The sequence below is a fragment of the Haplochromis burtoni genome, unplaced genomic scaffold (genome assembly GCF_018398535.1).
Source record: "Haplochromis burtoni strain Fernald_Lab_line unplaced genomic scaffold, NCSU_Asbu1 Contig_306, whole genome shotgun sequence".
NCBI lineage: Eukaryota > Metazoa > Chordata > Actinopteri > Cichliformes > Cichlidae > Haplochromis > Haplochromis burtoni.
Genome location: NW_024582667.1, coordinates 425,458 through 443,006, shown reverse-complemented (window position 1 = coordinate 443,006; position 17,549 = coordinate 425,458). Strand labels below are relative to the sequence as shown.

Below are 17,549 nucleotides of genomic sequence, written 5' to 3'. Positions count from 1 at the left end.
GATTTAAAACTCTTTATTGCTTACACAAACATGTTTTAGTTAATTGGGATAATTGAGATATTTCATAATCTTTATTTCTACAAACTATCGACTTAGCTTTGTGTGTGTGTGGGCAGATACAAGCAAAGCCAGTAAACATAATAACCCACCCACACTTTTGCTTATAAGCTGAAATCGCAACAGGAAAAACCACATGGAAAATATTAATGCCATCAAACTGCCCATGTGTGCAGTATGCATGCATAGTTTGTACAGAGACCATACAGTATTTAAAGCCTTGAAAACATCTTGCTTGAGTGGACTGTGTCCAGGTGTACATTGAGCTGCCCCATCAAAACTGTTTCTGATTTGTGGTTTTCACTTTTAAAAAGCACAGAGATGTTATGTGTAATGCAATCTTCTGGCTGTGTTGGACTGTTACCTCAGTGTGTACGCCGTGGAAGACCCCAGACATGCAAACAAAGGAGTCTCTGTTCTGGCTACATGCACCTTTTTCACAGGCGCACATCATGTAAAGGCTTGGCTGGGTATCTTACTGCAGTGTTAAAACCTGCATTAAAGCTTATGGGCTTCTTTCACAAAAAAGCTTTACCAATTGTGAGGGTAGAGTATTTCTGAGCATTGTCGACAAGACCAAAGAATATCAGTCTCTACTGTGCTATTCACACAGAATAAATAGAAAAGAAGTAACAGGAAGCCCATATTTTTTTACACGCACAGCTGGGGATTGGTTTAATCTTAGAAAGTAGGGAAAGCATTTTAAAAAGTTATATACTCCTTATGATTGGTGATTATTGTTTACGAATATACTGAATATATTTAATCTGGATTTCTTTATTACACAGTAATCACCGCTACAACCCGACGCAGAAAATCATATAAATTTATCATATATATACTTGAACCTCTAATTTGCCTGATTTCACTTCAAAAGAAAACCACATGTAACAAACCGCCGCACAGCTAATGCATAAGCGTCAATTGGGAAATGATTGACTTGTATACACAGCGAGCGGTCAGAACAAATTTTGCAAAAAGAAAATGCAGACACATTCCCTGAATGTTATGGCTTTGAAGAAATACATGGGTTAACCTCTTCTGAAATCTCAGTATACGAATAAAATACTACACAACTCAGCTAAAATATAATGATTTGGACAGCCCTCGCAAAATTGTTAAGGGAAGCTTTTATGTAGTCAGACCAAAGAAAGCTTCCCTATTGAAAAATGCCAGTCAGGTAGTTCTCAGCAGGGGTCCGTTTTTATGATTATTTTTGTTATTAGTAAGAAAATAGCCCAAAAAAGCTCAATGTATCATGTTTTTAGTGCTTGTATTACTTGATCATCAATCCAAGACCTAAAGATATTATCTATTAGGTGACAAAAGCAGCAAATATTTAACACTAATACGGGATTTAAGTAGTGGATGGTTGAGAGAGTGCAAGGGAGAGAGAAAATTCACACAATGGTCACAGCTTTATTGTTTTTTTTAGCATAATATAGTATATTAAATGTGCTAAAAACCCTTTGCAACCATTAGCTCCTGAGCAAAAGGTGCACATCCTCTTTGAAATCTCACGTTTAATGTTCTCTATTAAAGGATCAGGCACCAAACAGTGAACTCTGTGTTCAGAGTGCTATTCAGAACTGGTGTGTAAGAGTCTATTTGACAGCACCGACAGAGCTGCAACTGACATGTTTTGAAAAGCCCAAATTGCCTTATCCACTAAGAAGGTATTTGTTGACACAACACTGCAGACCTGGAGTGGGTGTTGGTGATTGACATATGACCGGTGCAGCTAGGAAACTACAAAGCTGGACATTTATCCCAATTAGCACAAGCAAATGCATATAAGTGACATAATTAGGGCAGATTTGGAAATGCAGCTAACAACGATGGACGTCGAGGTCTCCGATGTGCGCCGTAAGTAGACAATAAGCTGCTAAAGCTCCTGCTCGACCTCTCACTATAGTTACTCAATCCCAACATCAAAGGAAAGGCAATCTTACGGCTATAGGATGATGGCGTGTGAATGCATGTGTGAGGGTTTTTTATGAGAACATGTGTGTACGGGTTTATGGGTATATATGTGGGTGTGTTTAAGAGCACGTACATATGTTCTTGTTCATCAAAAGGCCCAATTTAAATGTTACATCGTGAGACTAAGCACATTTTTAGAAAGTGAGGGCATTTTGCCGGATCTTTACTTCTTCAAAGGGCTGTCAGAGTAGAGGCATGTTTTGGGAGGGGTTGGTGTTATAAATACATTAACTTTTAAAGGGTCAGTTACACAATTTACGAAACAAGATTAAAAAAAAATTAAAAGCAAACTTTGAAAAACAGATTAAAGCATCAATCTTAGATTATCTGGAATACCCAGGAAAAAGTTTTAGATGTATCTTGAACATCTGTCCATTTCCCAGGTGTTTGGCTGCTAGTCTATTCTTCACATCGCTTCCCCTTTCCCGTGTTGTAAAACTCAATGCTGACATCACTGCTCTAGTCCAATCATCTTTTCGCCCGCCTACTTCAAATCAATCTGTCTCCACTCTGCGTACTATAAATCTCACTGCTCATCTTTTATTATCCCATGTGGACTCTTTTGTGCACCTAGTCCTCCACCTCAAGCAAGCCAATCAGTGTATCATGTGTATCTTTACCAGCAGCAGCTAGATTGTGGTGGGATGCTGTCCGAATTGTTAGACCTCATTGCGCCTTCCTCTTTTTAAAAATCCGGGAAAATGCCTCTCTGCATCATAAAGGAATAGGCAAAAAGATATGTTTTGCAAAGTGGGTGAACTGACCCTTAATCTTGGGATAGTGGTTTAATAGTCATGATGGTTATGCTGATCCTTATGGGGGCAATGAATTATTTCAGTGTGCTTTCACAGTTACCGGCGCTATGCCCATATTAGAAAGTGCACGATTTTCACACGACTGAAACTACACAGCTTCTTGCACGTGAGCTTATAACTTGTGAATTACTTTGTGTCAGAAAACGTGTCACTTCCTTTTACAGTAAACGAGTATGTTTATATGAAACAGTGTGTGCGTGTCTATGTCTGTGTGTGATTGAAGGTGTGTATGGATCCTGCTGTCCTTGGCCTGACTTATTTGGAAAAGCGCTAATTGATGTGGAGCTTCCACCTCATCGTGTTTTGTCAGGACATGAAGACCTTGCTGCTGGATCAACAAATCCTGGAGCTCTGAATTCTGCCATATGTCCAGCCATGTGTTCCCATCTACCAGCTGGGAGCACTCAGCACCGATCCTGTCTTATTCACTGAGTCTATGTGCGACTGGGACCATGATGCTCCAGAGTGGGACCAGAGATCCAACTAGCTTGTTATTGTAAACTATTACTGCTGCTTTGTCTGGTTCAGTGGGCTGACATGTTGCCGAAACTGTGAGGGCTTATGGATTAATCCATCAGACGTTAAATAGATATAAAAAAATTTAACTTTTAAGTTATTAAGAATCAAACCTTCCAATCATATATTTAATATTTAAATCTGATCGGAAACCTTGTGAAACACACTGACTGTCACATCAAATGATGGAAACTTTTCTGATGCAGGCCTATGAGAAAGAAACTGGTGGACATAGTCATTTTTTATTAATGTTCAGAATTTCCACAGAGACAAAAGCATAACTTGGAAATGTGCCCACAACAGTGGCGGTAAAAAGGCGACACATCACTTTTGACTTGTGTTTTCCTCTCATGCTAACCACATGGTTTGTTTGTCCATTTTCCACTTTTCTTCACTGAGAAATGTGTACATTTCACATTTTCCAGTCTACACCCAAACATAACAATCCATAAACTCTTCTTGTTAAAGGGTGACATCAGCTTACTCAGACATTTATTTATTTAAGTCTGCAGGGCTTACAGGAAAAGACGTGGGCGATCTTACCTGGTTTGGTGACCGAAACTCTTGGTTATTGTCATTCATGTACATGTTGTCACCATCAAACTGTGAACAGAAAAAAGAAAAAAAGAAATAAACATTGTATGCAAGAAGAGGTTTTTGGGGGTTTTTTTAAAAAAAAGGGTGGTGGGTCTGTGAAAGAGGTACTAAAGAGGAAAAGCTCTTTACGGGTGGCCTGAAGTGTGAGACTAATGACTTTGTCACTTTGGTTAAACCTCGTGGTGGCATGGCAGCATGGGTAATTACTGTTTCGTCAGCGGGCCGGTAATTAGGCTACATGAGCAAAGTGATGAGAGATGGGCTTTTCCCTCTGGGCTGTGCTGTGTGTGTGCGAGAAAGAGAATGAGTGCGGGTGAATCTGTGAGTGCTTACTGTAGTAAAGTGTGCGTGGCTTAGAGGCTTGCACATGTGTGTTGGTGTGTGTGTGTAGCACAATGAGGGCATGCTGCGTCTTTAGATTTGAGCTAATCAGGCAATGAAGGATCGCTTGCTGCAGGTGCCAAAACATTGCTTGTCATGGGGTTAGGACTCACATAACAACAAATTACTTTTGACCCACGGGGATGCTGGGAAGCAGCACTGGGTCACCATTTCAGAGTTTAATGCAACATGCTAGCCTTCATGTCTAGCATGTTACTGAGCTAAATTCCCCATCGAGATCAACTATGAGTGCGCTACGAATAAAGAAAAAAACCACAGACGGATTCTGTTTTTAGCTCAAGCGGAAATAAGATTCAGCCGCCACAAACGGCTCGGTAACGGAACCTGTGTGCTGCCAAGGTGACTGAAAAGCTGTGACCACGTTAAGGAGAGCATCGTTGTGAAATGCTCTTGGCTTCCAAAGGCATCAAGGTTTGTCACCGCGCACTTGCGGCAAATAGAAAAAACCTTGACTGGAGCGGGTAGTGTTGCACGTGAACACACGTACACGTAGAAACTCAATGTGTCAAATAAAGCTCCCTTTTTTTTGTTTGTTGATGGAGGCCGTTCTTTGCAATATGACTGCGCAGTCGACTCGGGAACAGACAGGAGAAAAAACACGATCAAACTACACAGCGCTCCATGTCAAATTCCTCAGATGTGAAGATACGGGAGGCCCTTTTCATTTCGGGTGGTCTGCTTTGTGTCGGCAACGAAAGCGGCCAAAGCCTTGAAAAATAGACACGCACTGGATATGAGTGGACGCAAATGGATCATAACATATACCTGCTCAAAAACAGTGACCAAATAAGTAGACTAATGGACGGAAATGGGCAGAATTCCTGAGGGGGAAATCTAATATCTGCGCTTGTAGACAGGAAAAAGTCGAAGCAAATGAGCGTGTGAGTGGTGAGAAAGAGAAATTACTGTACATTATTGTAGGAGAAAGGACGGGGGAATGAGTTCCTGCCTCGGGGCAATGCTTGGCTAACGATGCATACTGAAACCCAGGCGAGGATTCACTTGGTTATTCTAATGATTAAATTCATACGAAAACATGAAACTGACACAAGAGGTGCATTTAAGCCTCGTTCACACCTGACATGATTAATCCAACATCACTGCACCAGCAGCTGGAAAATAAAAACCCTGACATCTCATCTTCACATTAAACTGATAATTGTTCAATGCCACATGCTAAAGCTGCTAATTTGCTTAATCAAGCATGCCGGTGTCTATCATCTGACCGAACTGCGGCGGGAAGTGACTGCCGCTCGCTGAGAGGGCCAAACTAATGTTGACCTTGGTGACATAGCTGCAATAAACTCTTCACTCCGCACATGAAAGCCTCTTGTCATCGCCTAACTGAGCAATTTCATTCCATTGAAATCCACTTTGATATCACTGGTGACATAAAGCCATTCCGAGTGCTTCTTCAGAATAAGATTCTCTCGGATAAAAAGCGACTGCGAACAATGGCATTTTCAACCCCGCCAACGCCGCCACGGCTCTCATTACAGCTAACTCTGCCACGTGAATTCTTCGAGAGCGAATCCTCGACGGCGTTTGTTTCTGCAGTGCTCTGAAGGAACAAATGAAGTGAGATAATGTTTATTTCCACCAATTACATCTATAATGCAATATTCACCAAAAAAAGGCTCAAACTGCCCAGAAAGGTCAACCATTTTGTGCTTCAACATGGCTGCCCACAGACTGCAATGTAAAGCTCTTTCCTCTTGCTCCTTTTGATAGCTCTCCTTAGCAGTTCCTCACTCTCCCACTTAATATGCCAATTTATCCTCGGCTCAATGCTATCAACTCTGCCATTACTCCACATATACACCGCAGAAATTCTCTCATTCCCCTTTCTCTTCATCTTTCCCCTTTCCCTTCAGTCTCTCCATCTTTCTTTCCACATCCTTCCTTTTTTCACAGTTTCTCATGTTCCCCTTGCTCCATTTTCCCTCCGTGTTTCTCATCCTCGACACCCTTTTCTCCATATTGCAACCTCCTTACTTCCACTTCTCTGTCTCCCTGCCTACTCCTCTTTGCCCCATCTTTTCTCTCTTTCTTCACCGGGCCTTGGCATCACTTTCTCATCGGCAGTCTAATTGGGCATTCTGCCTGAGACAAGGGCCTCATTAAGCAGTAATTACACACATGTTGTTTTCGGCAAACATCTCTATTTGGATTGCTTTGCATGGTAATTGTTCAGCAGGGACCACTGCTCGCGATGTTTCCCTCCGTGGCACACGTGGTGCTGGTAGAGAGGAATAAAAACATGGAGAAGAAGGGAGGGGTAGAGAGAGCGAGAGAGGGGGGAAGGAGAGGGGGTGAGAACAGAGAAAAATAATAATAGGCTGTGGAAGAGAGACAAATTGAGAAATAAAGAATGCATACATGGGAGAGAAGGAGGATGAGTAACACAGAAGCAGAACAGAGGCAGCCTGAAAGGATGAAGGCAATGCTGAGGCAGTAAATGGAGAAAGACAATGAATAAATGACAAAAAAAAGGAGGTAGACAGGTTCAGTGTGAAAAGAAAATGAGGTGGAGCTGTAGAGAGGGCATAAAAAAAGAGAGACACACAGAATGAGTAAATTAGGTAGAGAAGTGAGAAAGTAAAGACAGTGACAGAGAGAGACGGAGAGACAGAGTCCCAGAACTAGGTCATGCCGTGCAATCATCGAGCGTTTCAAAAATAATGAAGCCACAAGGTGGAAGTAATGCTAACTAGCATATCCAGGGAAAACATGTAATATTTACACAGTGGTAATGGGGCAATACAATGCTGGGATCTTTTTATCTTGGGAGTATATTTTTGAGACAGCTGATGACGGAATTGGAGGCAGAATTACAGAGTCCGCCGAGGATCGCGTTTGATTGACGGACAACACGAGACTTCTAGGAAACATCTGTTTGTGAAGTGGGTGGGGTGGAGTTCAACTGCTCTGGGTGTCTGTGTAACGCCCAAACTGCTGAGTGATTAGAGAGACAAATCACCTTGTAGTAATGAAAAATGTCAAAAGCTACAAAGCATCACGACAATTTGGCCGAATTTACACAACTGGACGTAATTATGTCAAATACACAATCACATGCCTGCTAATATTAGCGGCTGCGTTTATTTCAAGTTCGGTTCATTAAGCATTTTATTACAAGCCTGTCTCTATGGGCTGCAGGAATTGTGAAAAGTACATAAGTACATTTATGTTACTACTGGGCTGCAGGGCTGCCCCATGAGCACGAGCTCTTGCTTTTCTGCCGCAGGCACAACTCTTTGCGCTCGCTGAGTGGCAGTAGCACATTCAGCCGTCCGCACCGCAGCTGAGCCATTTTACTTCCTTTCAAGTGATCACTTTGCATGTAAATATATCCAAATTGGCATTATCTGTAACATAAGTGTATGGTAATTTTTGTCAGAGGATGTCAAGGTTATAAAACTCAGGATTTCAGCAGTGCAGAAGTGCATCTTGGAATCGGCTGCCTGTTAACGAGGGAGTCTTAATTGGTCACCTTCCTGTCATTATTTCACACTTGTTCCATTGTCTCATAAGCAGAAATATGTAAATGAGAAGAGCTTTATTGGAAATTTGCCTGTATGAAAATACAGTATATGTCAGCACAGAGAGTAGGAGAGACGCAAACAGCTGGCTGAACTAGCTAGAATGCAAATACGGTGCAGTGATGTCATGGATATGCTAAATAGCATATGGCATTATCTGAACTGGCTTCCCAGTGAAAGTTAATGACACTTCCAGAAAATGGTGTGAGGCAGTACATTTGTCAAAAAGAGTAGGAAACCCCCGTCACATCTGGCATGTAACTTTTATTTAGTACTAAACATTTAGCCCACATAGTAGAAATGAGCAACATATATAGGTCATGTGTCACCGGTCAGTCACAAGAATATAAATAAATAAATAAATACTGGGATATGATTAGTTTGAGGAATTTTATGCTACTTGTCTCTTTTTCCAGCTACACTTTAAAGGGAAAATGTCTCATTCAGCTGACATACTAAGCTTTCATATGCAATGCATTATATCAAATTATACATTACTAACCATGGGTACAGAATAAACTGCTCAAAACTTAATAAACTTATAGATTTACAACATTAGAACGATCTATGTCAGCTGTAAAGTTTTAATGTTGTTAAAATATGTATAAGTATAGATAACAACAAACCAATTATACAGTATAGACAAACATGAGAGATTTCCCTATTATTTCTTTCATTATGACAGCAGAACTGCATTATCATAGAACATTGCGCCCACTGGGGTTTACCACCTTATTAAATATCACAGCACAACGCCAGTGGCCGCAGATACAATCAGATATCGGCGGCAACTTTGCACGTTTATGCAATCAACACCCTACAGACCTTTGTAATGTATGTAAAAGCATTCAGAAAGGAAAAACTGTATAGAAACCCCCCCCCCCAATACATTATCATGTTAAAGAACAACCCGAAACAACTTTTTTTTTTTTTACTTTTTCAGTTAATAAAAGAGAATCTATAAGCAGAATATGTAATATTTGTGACTTTAAAAGCCTTTGCCAGTACACCAAGTCTCTAAAAATAATTCTCTCACCGAGTGGAATTAATAAGCCCAGAACAGTACACAGCTATTCTGTGAAGAAAGGGGTGTGGTGGTGGTGGTGGTGAGGGCTCATGCAATATGTATGCCTGTTTGAGCACCCTTCTTCCTCATCTTCCCCCTCTTCTCTTTATTTCTTTTTTACATCCCTCTCCCCCTCTCTCTCTTCCTCTCTCTCTGTCTCTCCCTCTCTCTCACCAGTCCTCTGTTCAATTAAGCCGTAGGAACCTGAACCTGAGACAATGTGGCTCTGGATTTGATGTTGCCCGACTTGTCAGTGCTGGTTCAAAGCCACAAAGGACGACAGACAGAAATACTAAAAAAGTAGAGGGAAACAGATGCAGAGGAAAGACAGAAAGAAAGAAAGAAAGTGCTGTAGATTTTCAGAGTTACATAGGAGGAGGAGAGAGAAACAGCGAAGAGAAAAGACACTATAGTAACAATTCTGGTGTTGCGCCACGCCCCAAGCAAACAATGAACATAGGCAAACAATGAACATGGCACACACACACACACATACACACAAAGACACACAAAGCCCATAAAAAGCACAGCCTGTGGCCATGGCGACACATGCTCTGTTGTCGTTAGATAAGGGAAACAGGGCCTCTTCCTGGGTGTGAGAGTTTGATCCTGCGCACACAGACACACACACTAAACACACTACACCCACACGTGCATGTGCAGAGTGAGCTGCAGCACCACTAGGGTCACATCCACAACGCATCTTATGTACCCTCACCTTTATCACCTGCATGGTTCATTTTCATATGCAAAGCTCAGGCTATGTTTATCTGAACACACTGTGCTCTGGTCAGTGGAGCACATAGAGCATGGTCAGATATTGACACAACACACGGAGCAGCTTCTTGTATATCTCAGCTGATTTTGATGGATTTTTTTTGGGAGTTATATCTGGCTTGGTGCCATCTTACATAGTATTTGTTTACAGGACTGGAGAGCACGAATTGTTCTAGTGTTGCATTCCTCAAAGGAGAGTTTCAGAAGCATCACAAGACATATTTGCTTACCTCTCCCACGGCTGCCGTTTAAGAAATATTTGGCTTTATTGTTACTGATTAAGCAATCCATCAACTCATAACTAGTCAAACAACACGTGCTAGTGAAACACAATGAACCCTTCCCACCAGAAGCAACTTAAACACTCACACACGTACAAACACACACACACACGCACACACAGACACACACAAAGATCCCATTCATCTACTCTGCAGTTGTACTGGAGCAACCACAAAACAGAAATAACAGTTAGCAGCAAAGGTGGTGAGAGGTGGGAAGGGAGATTGAGACTGCGCGGGGAGGAAGGGGTGTGGGGGGAGTGGGGAGGGTGGGGTTGAGGTGGGTGGGGAGACAGGTCGGTTGATGCTAAATAAGGTTTTGTTTCCACCCTGAACTTGGGTTCACTGTGACTTGGTGAGTTTACGGCACGATAAAAATCTCAACGGCGATGATAATGTAGTTCACACCTTCTAATGGAAATATCAGGTTGACAGATTTTGAGAATATAATGAAATTTTATGTTTTGCTTCTTTTTTTCCTGTTTTCTGTTTTCAAAAGTCAGATAAGATCTTTTTTTTTGTTCCAAATGCAGGTACACAAGGCAAAACTAAACATAAGATAACCGTGCTGTGTCAAATAGAAGCTTACAGTACCTCGTGCTTGCATTTCCACTGTTGTATCTTAAAAAAGTTCATAATGAGCTAAGCATAAGCACTGGGGAATTTCCTATTTTTAAGATGTTTTGCTCATTTTATACATACAGGAAGCTTAATTTATCTGGTTACCTCATTCGGGTCATTGCCAATGCTTTTTGTAATGTTTCGTAGGGTTAGCAAAACTATAAAGTAGTTTTTTTAAGGTTAGAAAAAGAAATAGGTAAATGTTACTTGCATTCAGCTATTCAGCTTATGCTTACTGTTAGAGAAGGCTAACTCATTCTTACTGTATGGGAAATGAGGTTAACCATGATTCAGCTTTCTCTTCGGTATATCCTACGTTACCATACGTTCGTGCTAACACCCCAGCCTCTGCGTCTCTCTCTTTCTGTGCACCAGCCGCAGAGTTTCTGTGTCACAGAATTAGCGAGATTTAAACCTATGCAATGATCCGTCGTGACCAAAAGGTATCCATCATGAGTGTGTCACTGCTTTTAAGTGGAAAATCTCATTTTAGTTCACGCTTATTTGAGAATGCGTCAGTTCTCAGAAAAACATTTTTCTTATTGTTTTGGTTTTTTGCTTATTCTCTCTCACGCCTCTCATCTGTGGTGCTTTCTTTCAGAGAAAATCATTCCTCCAGGAGTCAAGGAAGAACAAAATAGAGATAATGTTGCTACATACACTCACCCACTACACCTGTTCACCTGCTCATTAACACAAATATCCTATCAGCCGATCACACGGCAGCAACTCAAAGCATTTAGACATGTAGATGTGGTCAAAATGACCAGCTGAAGTTCAAACTGAGCATCAGAATTGGGATGAAAGGTGATTTAAGTGACTTTGAACATGGCATGGTCTGATTATTTCAGAAACCTACTCAACTTTGAAGCAGATGGCCTACAGCAGCAGAAGACCACACGGTCACCTAAGAATAGGAAACTGTAGCTACAATTTGCACGGACCATTTGACAATAGAAGAGTAGACAAATATTGCCTGGTTTGTTGCCTCCAGCGGTGGTTGGCACAGAATTTGGTGTGATCATGAAAGCATGGATCCATCCTTCTTTTAATCAACTGTCCAGGCACTTTCTGAGTCTTAGTACCTACTCAGCATCAATTCACTTCCCAGTCTACATGAGTATTATTGTTTACTATGTCCTTTGGTGCAAGTTTGTAGCTCAAAAGCCAACTGATTTTCTTTATAAACAAACCCGCAAGAATACGCTCAAAGGACCACCTTGTTCGAGGAAGCATGTTTGTACTGTGTCAACGTCATGGTCAACGTATGGTTTGTTTGTGCACCGTTGTGGTTTGCATACACTCATTGTGAGCATGAGTGTCATGGCAATTTTGGGCTTTGAATGATGTCTTTGAACTCTTCTTTTTCTAGAATGGTATTATTGTACAGTACACATCTTTAATGACATGCACAAGTTCAAACTCATTTTAGATTTTCTCTTAATTCTACAAGTATACATGCAGGCTCACATACATATATACACCCCTACTAATATTTGGTCAAATGTCCCTTAGCAAGTTGTACCTCGACCGTATGCTTTTGGTATACATCAACAAGCTTCTGTCATAATTCCGACTGGAAATTTGACCGCTCTTCTTGGCAGAGTTCATTTAAATTCGTTGGTTTCCTGTCACAGACCCAGTCTACAAATCTTCAACAGGGTTGAGGTTGGGGCCTTGGGAAAATTAGCCGTATAGTATGGGGGCTATATGTATACATTAACCCTCTGTGGTTGAGAAAAAAAATCTAATTTATAGTCAATAAAGATGTATACTGTCCACAATTGTTCTGTACTGTACAATCAAAGGAATAGTTAGAAATAATCAAGAACTCATTAAAAGCCAAAAATTACCAGGACGTTCATCCTGATCATGAGTGTATGTAAACCACAACTGTATTATGGGGGACGACGAGTGTACAACAAGTCAAGCAGTTAGCAAGTCAACTACCTGGCTAACTAATGCTTGCTATCCTTTTCAGTTGCTGAAGAAGCTAGCGGTCTCTCCTGTAAAAAAACAAACAAACAAAAGAAACATTTTTTTGCAGACTTTACAGGAGCTACTAAAAGATGTGGTCATTATTTCAACCATGATGTGTAGTAGTTGTTTTTCGACTTCAAGCACGTTGTCATGTCCCACTAAATGCTCCATCAGAGGGTAAACATGAAAAAGACCGGCAGATCAACCTGTAACAACATACTCAGACTCGGAGTGGCAGTTCCAACTCCAGCAGACTTCATTTTAGCTGAAAGACAAAATTATTTAGGCTCTCACACGTTATTTATATGATTTGTCTATCTAGAAAAGTACGCGGTCAGTATTCATAGATTTCTTATGCAAGCAGTTCAACTGCAGTTCCAACCAGTTTTGAGAAAAATAACCTTAAAGCAATACGTTAAACATTTATCCTTTTCAATGATTTCCACCCCTTGTATGAACCTTGATTAGTATCTGTCTGTCTGTTCAGTATATGTATCAGAGTGCAAAAGAGGTCACAGCCATGAAATGAGCCACGTGCAAGCGCATGTGCAGAGGTATAACAGAAGAATTCAAATGTCAGACCAAGGTGCCACCCACACGGCCTCCCTCAGCTTACTGTGGTAGCCTTCAACGGCCTGTCGGCTAACCAGTCCTGGGAAACACCTTCCTAGCATCAAGCACAACAGCATCACATGCAACTAGCAGCTAGCAGGTGCTGTAGTACTGTACTGCTATACTTAACAACGAGAGGAAAGTAGTTATCCCACCAGACTACCTGACATTCGCTGTCTGTGGTGGTGTGAATGTGTATTTGCACGTTTGTGCATGTGTGTGCACAGTATGCGTGTCCGTACAGTATGTGCATGTCACTAGGTGAGTCTTTGTCAGTGAGGTTTCTCTGGCAGCAGGAGAGGATGCAGAGCACAAGCCACTTTTAACTGACTGGGGTAAACAGTGATGAGAGAAGATAAAGGGCAGAGTGAATGTCACATTACCCCAGCCCTTTGCTTCTGCTCACCACAACATCAGATAACTGCTGCAGGAAAAAAAAAGTCTGGTTTCCTCTAGCATATAATTGGTTATCTCATTGCGATCTACTGTTCTCTTGCCTCTGCACAGAATGAAGTATAAAGAGCAAAGGGAGAAAAAAAAAAGTCTAAAGTTTGACTGTTCAGTCAGTGACTAAAATAAATCATTACGAGCGTAGGAAAGGCACCAATCTATTTTCATGGTGGTTGCCACAGATTTAAACATTTAGCACAAAAAACAAATATACAAAGAGAACACCTGACAATAAGGTGGTGTTGTGTTCGCTTTCAAGCAACCTTTTAGAATAGCACAAGCAACGCAACATAGACAGGTTAACACACAGCACGTTGACTTGACTAGATAGGGAAGTAATATTGATTATCAGCAACAATATCTAACAACTTATTAGCTCAGAGTTAAGTAAACAGATAACATTTCATATGAAATGAAGCTATGCATTAAAAAAACAAGGTCTGTTAGAAAGAACTTTGGTATATTCTGTCAAAAAGACAGCTTTTGTTATAAAGAGCCTCATGAGATCTTTAAATAAAAAGTAAAGTTAAACTCTAAACATGTCAAAGGCACTTTATTTAGAGTTAATGTGTCTCTCTGGATGCGACCTGATCATAACATAACACATCACCATGTGACTTGATCATAACAACTACCGAGGCGTATTTCGCACCTTCCTCATGTTTTCACACATACCGTAATTAAGAAACTCCTGACATGATTTATAGATTCCAGTAAAATGGTTGCCTTTGAATAGAGACACTATAAATGATACATATGTGTTCACACATTTGTGTATAAAATATATATGTGAAGGTTCTCATAGGGAGCTCGACATAAATACGGAGAGCAATTTCATCTCAGCATAAAGCCTCCAGAACTGACCAGGGCCCAGGATAGAACCTTGAGGTACACTTTTCCAAATCAACCGGCTAGGGAAAAAATAAGGGGGCTTGGCTATCTCACCACAGCAGTGGGTAGTCTTTTCCTAGATGGATTGATGGCCGGAGAGGGGGCAGTGTGGAGCCTAACCCCTCGCTCACCCACACTGTACCGGGCCTGTGGTTAGAGAGAGCGAGAGAAAGAGAGAGACAGCGAACAGGAAAAAAAGAAGAGAAAGAGAAGACAAAAGCAGAGAAGGAAAGGAGACGACAGGGCTTTAGATTGCAAGGTACAAGCAGGGCATTTGTAAAGGGAACATGTCAAGCCCTCCCGCCCTCTGTCGTGAACCTTTCTCTCCTTCTCCCTTTCTCCGGTTGCCCTGCTCTTCCTCTAGTACGCCGCGCACGCGTGGAGGGGGAGGAGTAACGACATGAGAATTACACAGTGACATGCAGCGCTGTGCTACGGGAAGAATGGAGGTTAATGAGCTGACATACCCTCCACCTCGAACACGCCTCCTCCCCATGCCAACCTCCCTGCTCTCTTTCACACGCTGACAAGCATGTACACAAAAACCCCGGCAAGACAGTGAGGAGTGAAAGCTGGCAGCGAGACAAGTTTTGGTGCACCAAAGGAATGTGGCAAGAGCGCAGTTTACACTCTCTTCACATACAGTGCACACAGCTCACAGCTGTAACTGGGTTATGAACAACTGTGAACGTGAGCTAATGTAATTTACATTAGAAATATGGCCTCAGCTAATGCAATCAAGAACTGGGAAGATGCAAGACTCGTTATGCATCAGAAATCAGAGGCATAAAAATATATGGCAAAAAGTCGCTGTTAAAATTCCTACATTTGATCATACTTGTACTGTACTATACTATAGGTGAAGGGATGCCAACAGCAGAATGGAGGCAGCAAGTGAAGCAACAGGTCCACTTTGACATGCAAAATAATGTGAAATTTAAAAAAAAAAGTGGAGAAATTTAGCAGCGTTGGGACTCACATATATCTGGTATTATGAGGATTCATCCTCGCCTGGCTGTCAACGTATCTACCAGCGTGTCAAGAGCATTTATTTCTTCATTCATAACCCATAAAAAGTTACGCTGCTCATATAGCTAAAAGAAACATTCACCACAGGTTTTACCAACTTGCTAAACACTATAAAATACAAATAGATAAAACAGCCGATTTATTAAGGGACAATTGTATTTCGTGTCCAGACCACAAACCAAAGGCTATACATATCATTCTCTTACTGCAAAGAGCTCAGACTTCTGTGAATAACTGATTAGGCCTTCAGATTCTCAACCATTTCTTGGTTGTCACGTGGTGATGTGTGGGTGTATAATATGTTAAATAAAACCTCAGTGGCCTTTAAGTTGCATCACCAGAAAACCAACACGCAAAGGTGACAATTTTTACCAGATAAGAGTCCATGGGTTCTCAAGTATGCACAGACACAAATAACACAGAGGGGTAAAAAAAAAAAAAAAACAACCCAAAAAACAGCCGGCTTCAAAGGAACATTCAACATTCAGCAAAGAAAAACTTAGCTGAACACCAAGTTCCTACGAGCACAGGTGAAATTCACACGACCACATCTAAAGATAGGTGCACATGCACTGAAACACTGAAATTGTGCCAATTTTGTTTATTTTCCAAATCTGCAGTTGCCTAAACTGTGTATAGCCTGTTCATATGGCTCAATTTCATCCATCTATTGATTGGTTAAAGGATGCTACCATTTAGGGATAGAGACAAAATGTCTCTGCATGCATCCTGCTGCAGTTGATGTGCCTTAATTACCTGAAACTAAATGAGTGAAAAGCACAAGAGTAACAAAACAGCGTCTAAGAAATGAAAGAACTTTAGCAAAAGCAGAAATAGAATTGATAATGATGCGGCGACACAGCTCCGCAGAGCTTGAAAACAATGGAAGATGGATGGTTAGTCATTAGCACCCATTGTGAATCTTTCGAGTGAGTAATTTGTGGGAAGGCTTGTGCATTTTTAATAGTCTTAAACTGAAGAGCCCTAAGAACACAAACTCCATGAAATAATAACAGGCATTTCACCTTAGCACTATCCGAGCCTCTCAATTATTTACCACTAATGAATTGCCTTGGGCAACATTCTTCCTAAGTACAATATCAACCATCCCAGAGAGCCAGAATCAGCTCACTCAAATACTTAAATACATTTACTCAATTATGCTCACTGTCCCCGCAATTAAAGAGCCAAGAATGTCAAGCTGTTTTCTGCTTGCTGTCTCGTATGCTCTGATTCAGCTTTGATATTTCAGCAAAACTCTTCCCCCGGATAGCAATGATTAATTGATAAAAACATTTTCAGAGAAATTGCAACAACCAGGTTCGTGGCTTTTTCTCTGTTTTTGCATCTGTGGTGTGGGTGATGCTAAAAAAAAGCATGTTAGCTGTTAGCAGCAACATATCAGAAAAGCAGGCTAACAGACACCATCTAAAACACCAGTTGCAATGGCGTACGTATATGTAAGTGTTAGCAAGTGTTTATAAAAGCACATGCTTTATATCTGTTCACGTGGAGTGACAAACCGTGTTATGCTCTATTATTGCATTCAACATTTTTATCACCGCACGATCGGAGAAAAATCACACCCATGTTATTTCCACTATGTAACAGATCAGGTCAGGCCTGACTAGCTTTAGTCAATTCCATGCTCTCCAGCTGTAAGTCTCTGGCTGTAACTACGTCAGAGAAATTAATGCGCAAAGGATCCTGTTCCTAGACAGCTGGTAGTTGTAAATTCCTATCAGGGAATTAAAAAAATGTATAAAAAAAAAAAAACACCAAAAAAAAGGAGGGAGCGAGAGAGTTTGAAAGAAAACATATACAATTTTCATTTCAACTGCTTTAGGGATTAAGGCTCAGGGCTCTAGAAAAAAACTGCATTAAAATAATCCACCATTTGCATGTTTTATCTCACAAAGGAGGCTCACAT

General features: G+C 41.1%; 1 protein-coding gene across 5 annotated transcripts in view; it reads right to left on the bottom strand.

The window, feature by feature from the left end:
* Window positions 1–17,549, bottom strand: part of LOC102299565 (TOX high mobility group box family member 2) — an 81,065-nt gene that overhangs the window by 37,453 nt on the left and 26,063 nt on the right. For 3 of the 5 annotated variants that reach the window (XM_042228118.1, XM_042228120.1, XM_005946370.3), the window contains exons 2-3: window positions 14,645–14,737; window positions 3,915–3,974 (exon numbers count right to left, since the gene is read on the bottom strand). In XM_042228118.1, the coding sequence (XP_042084052.1) occupies window positions 3,915–3,974; window positions 14,645–14,737 (153 nt within the window). The remainder of the gene's footprint in view (window positions 1–3,914; window positions 3,975–14,644; window positions 14,738–17,549) is intronic. The other 2 variants (XM_042228121.1, XM_005946372.3) reach the window with 1 other exon arrangement.